Source organism: Gekko japonicus, unplaced genomic scaffold (assembly GCF_001447785.1).
Source record: "Gekko japonicus isolate JY-2015 unplaced genomic scaffold, Gekko_japonicus_V1.1 scaffold1602, whole genome shotgun sequence".
Classification (NCBI taxonomy): domain Eukaryota; kingdom Metazoa; phylum Chordata; class Lepidosauria; order Squamata; family Gekkonidae; genus Gekko; species Gekko japonicus.
The window spans coordinates 17,729-22,399 of record NW_015172053.1 but is presented as its reverse complement, the minus strand read 5'-3'; the positions used below and the strand labels follow the sequence as shown (position 1 = coordinate 22,399).

Sequence of the window (4,671 nt, the reverse complement as noted above, 5' to 3'; positions counted from 1 at the left end):
TGTGTGTGTGTGTGTGTGTGTGTGTGTGTGTGTGTGTGTGTGTGTGTGTGTGTGTGTGTGTGTGTGTGTGTGTGTGTGTGTGTGTGTGTGTGTGTGTGTGAGAGAGAGTGTGTGTGTGTGTGTGAGAGAGAGAGAGAGAGAGAGAGAGAGAGAGAGAGAGAGAGTGACTTTGGGCTTCCTCCTACCTCATGGCGGCGACTGACCCGGAAACGGCCCAAAGACAAGTGAGAACGCGACTTCTTGCGGCAAGGAAAGGAGTCGTTGCTTGCTTCGGGTTTTCGGTGGAAGGATGGGGGGAAAGGGGTGGGAAATAAGATATTTAAGGCGCCTGCCGTGATTTGCGGTCACTTGCAAACCAGTTGAACAGGAGTCTAGTGGCAGGTCTAGCACTGATCTGGATAGCCTATAGCCTGCTAGCATCGGCTGTATGAGGCTAAGCAGGGTCAGTCCTCCTTCGCACTTGGATGGAAGACCACCAAGGAAGTCCCAAGGCAGGCAATGGCAAACCGCCTCTGAACGACTCTTGCTTTGAAAACCCTACAGGCTTGCCATACGTCGTCTGTGACTTGATAGCGCTTTACCCCACCAGTGGCACGTTAAAGACTAACAACATTTATTTCTAGCATAAGCTTTTGTGAGTCTGAGACTCATCAGATGCCTGAAACTGGGACATGGTCACTCATTTCAGTTTTAGCTGGTAGTGGATATGATCATCACTGAACAGATATGTGTGCTTTTAAAGAGCTTTGTTGGTATACTGGCCTGTAGCCAGAATTTTTTTTGTCAGGGGGCAGATGAATATAGTGGAGGGCAGCTGTATCACATCACAACCCTGGTTTAGGTTATCCTGTTAATATGTGTGTGTGTGTTCAGTGCCGTCAAGTCACTTCCGACTTATGGCAACCCTATGAATTAAAGTTCTCCAAAACGTTCTGTCATTAACAGCTATTCTCAGCATTAGAGGCTGCTTTGACTGGTGTGGGGCAAGTTTCTGCTTACACTGCTGTAGCTAAAGCATAGCAACCGTGTCCTTCTAGATTTTAAAGCTTGCTATGTACCAAAATCCTAGAGAAAGTGCTAAGCTTAACACAGAGGCATTGGGGCCACTTCTTGTGGCCTTCAGTATTTTATGCAAAGGCTTGTCACAGTGCTGAGAACATGGGAGGAATCAGTAGTGCCACAGCAGCCCCAAAACTAAGGCAGAGGTAAGAATCAGGAAGTTTGAGTCTCACCTTGGCTACCTGGCTTTAGGCAAAGCTGCCTTAGTCTCCATCAGAAATAGAGGAATAAATATTTACCTTATAGGCCTATAGGGTCGCTGTGTGCATTAGCATAAAATAATTTAAACAAAGCTCTTTGAACACTTCAAAACACTATATGTTAAATACTAGGAAAAAGGCCCGTTGTGGAAATAAATACAACGACCTCTAGAAAGAGGCTCTGGGCGGGTGCCCCAGCCTTGGACACTCAGTGTCAATTTGCTGTGGCGACCTCAGCAGGGTATAATGACACTGAGTCCACCATTTTCTCCAGAGGAACTGATCTCAGGTACCTAAAGAACAGTTGTAATTTTGAGTGATCTCCAGCCCTCACCTGGAGATTGGCAACAATGATTCCCCAGAAGGGAATAGTTGGTTTGGAGGGTGGAGTCTATGGCTTTGTACCTGTCCGAGGTCCCACACCTCCTGAAACCTCACCCTCTCCAGGCTCCATCCCTCACATCTCCAGGAATTTCCCACCTGGAGTTGGCAACCCTACCTCCTTCCCAGCCAATCATCAACCTACCTTTATTTCCCCCTCACTCTTCAGCTTTCCACCCCCCACACACCTGCTGCCTCTCCTGTGCTCTGAAGCCCTGACTGCTATGTCACATTGGCTGTCATATGGGGGCCACCTCAGCAGCATATAAAGATACAGAGCCCACCATTTTCTCCAGGGGAACTGATCTCTGCCATCTGGAAAGCAGTTGTAATTCTGAGTGATCTCCAGCCCTCACCTGGAGATTGGACACATTTTACCTCAGAAGAGCAAACTGTTTAGAATGTTAGAGGCAAAAGCCAATCAAGCCGCATATGCAAACGACCTCTGTGTTCTGAGGCAAAGGCCAATGAGGCTGCATATGCAAATAACCTCTGTGTTCTGATTGGCTATGGGGGGAGAGGAACAGCAAAATGTTTAGAATGTTGGAGGCAGGACTCAGGCAAAGCAGCCAGTGGATAGGGAGACCCTCTGAATGACAGATCAGAGAGCGAACTGATTTTGGAGCGTGTGGAATGTTCTAGAGAAGTGCCACCACCATTCGGCTTTTATTTATAAGGGAGAGGAGATTACTGTATTCTGGCACAGACATGAGTTGCGGCCTTGTGTTTGGGCTGGCAACCTTACACCGAGTTCTGAGTAATACTCATTTGTATAAGTGCAGTAGTACCAAGTATACTGAGGTCATAAGTTGCATTATATTTAGAAGCCTACGGTAGTGGTATTGTGATTTTATATAACCCATTTTGTAATTTGACAAAATTAGCTTGCAGCGACATGTTACAGAGGAAGAATAGTACATTTCAATATCGATGAATATGTTTCATACCTTGCTGTAATCAGTATAATTTTGCCATGTGAATAATAATGCAGTGGAAAAAGTAAAATAATTTAACTTTGTTGTTTCTGTCAGACAGAAGAAATTGAAGCCCTGTCTGCTATATATGGTGATGAATGGTGTGCTATTGATGAAGATGAGAAAGTATTCTGCATTAAGATTAGTGATTGTTTGGAACATCCAAAATGGACTCTCTGTCTGCAGGTAGGTTTGTTGTTACATAATCTGCCTTAGATTTTGCAATTTAAGAATCTCAGCTGGGGAGCCTTATTTAAGATTCAGGACTTTTTAATACCTGTATACATAACTGTGATGATTTTTTTCTTGTTGCTAAACATTTTCTTTTAAAAGGTAAATCTGTGTCCCTCAATCAAAGGACTGTGAAACTTACTCAGACTGTGACCTCCAGGGGGTATTAAGCCATTTCTCTCCCAACCCCCGCTGCTAGATAGCAACTTTAAAAATCCCTTTGGTTTAGGATTCTGTCCTGTATCTTTAAAATATTGACTTCAAAATATCATTCCAATCCTTGTTTTCCTCTGTGTCATGCATAGATGCTATTAAGTTCAAGTGATTAAAATGTGGAATTCACTGCCAGAGGGTGTAGTGATGGCCGCAGCAATAAACATCTTTAAAAGGGGATTAGTGCACTGTCAAATATGCTGTTATGCTGGCAGCCTATCTGGCTTTTTTTGGGGGGGGGGGGAAATAAACAGTTTTAGAAGGATTTTACAACTATATGTTTGTGACCGTAATAAATTTTACTATTTTAAAGGGGATTAGATAGATTCATGGAGGATAAGTCTATCAATGGCTACTAGCCATGGTGACTAAGGGGAACCTCCACATTCAGAGGCACTAATCCCTTGAATCCCAGAGCTAGGAGGCAGCATCAGGGGAAGGCCTCTATGCCCTGTTGTTGGCCATCCAGAGGAACTGATTGGCCACTGTGTGAGACAGGATGCTGGACTAGATGGACTATTGATCTGATCCAGCAGGGCTCTTCTTATGTTCTTAGAGATAATGCACAATAGACCTGGATACTGGAAGAGTTGCTTTGCTTTTGGTGTTCAGTTCATCTTGGAGAAAATCACTGCAAACAATGGTAGCCAAACTTGATGTAACTGAATGAACTTGATTTACCTATAATACCAAGTCACTGTTAGGCAGCTTGTTGCCTGTTATACACTTAGGTTCCCTCCATTTTGTTTTTGTTGTGAAATTAGTCTGCTGTTACATGCAAACTCATTGGCTGCAGTCACACACACACTAAATAACCCACTTTCAAGCCACTTTCAGTGCGCTTTCCAGCTGGATTTTACTGTGTGAACTGGCAAAATCCAGTTGGAGAGTGCAATGAAAGTGGACTGAAAATGGATTATTTAGTGTTTGTGACCGTAGCCATTGTCTGCCTGGAAACCAAAATTGCAAGCTGTAATCATCTGGTTTGCAGTTGTGGTTTCTGAGCAAATTACATTTTGCGTAAGAATGCTGATGGTAAAGATAGAATAGGCAGTGTCCAGAATTCTGCAGGATTTTAATGCCCATTCACAACTTTTCTCTTTTGAGCTCTCATTGCTGCTGTGACTGCAAGAGGCTTTTGCACCAGCAATGGAGCATCCCCATGGCTTTCTCCACACTTTCCTTGCCTTGCAGCCCCCCCCAACCCCGCCAAAAAAACTACCCGAGGTCTGATTTTGGCTTTTTGTTTTAAATTGGCAATTGCTAGATTGTTGTAGCTGTATAATAGTAATCTACAAGGGGGGGACCCACGATACTCGCAGGGGGGGAATCTCTCTCTTTCCCCCCTTCTCTCTCTCCCCCCTTCTCTCTCTCCCCCCTTCTCTCTCTCCCCCCCTTCTCTCTCTCCCCCCCTTCTCTCTCTGCCCCCCCTTCTCTCTCTTCTCCCACCCCATGATGGTGAAGATGACGATGGCGGCCAAGGTGGAAGCCACCCAAGGGGGCCGCTCCGAGGCCGGCGGGGGGCTGTCCAAGCCGCTCCAGTTGCCGCCTCGCATGCCGCCGGCCCCGGCAAGCCGCTCACTCGGCCCGCATCCCAGCGGCCCGAGCCGGGC

General features: G+C 45.7%; 1 protein-coding gene across 1 annotated transcript in view; it reads left to right on the top strand.

Moving 5' to 3' along the window:
- Positions 1-121: 121 nt before the first annotated feature.
- IMPACT (impact RWD domain protein) overlaps positions 122-4,671 on the top strand; it is a gene marked incomplete at its 3' end in the record, with an annotated part of 21,305 nt that continues 16,755 nt past the window's right edge. Inside the window, exons 1-2 of the mRNA XM_015420741.1 lie at positions 122-224; positions 2,672-2,800. Of these exons, the coding sequence (XP_015276227.1) occupies positions 189-224; positions 2,672-2,800 (165 nt within the window). The remainder of the gene's footprint in view (positions 225-2,671; positions 2,801-4,671) is intronic.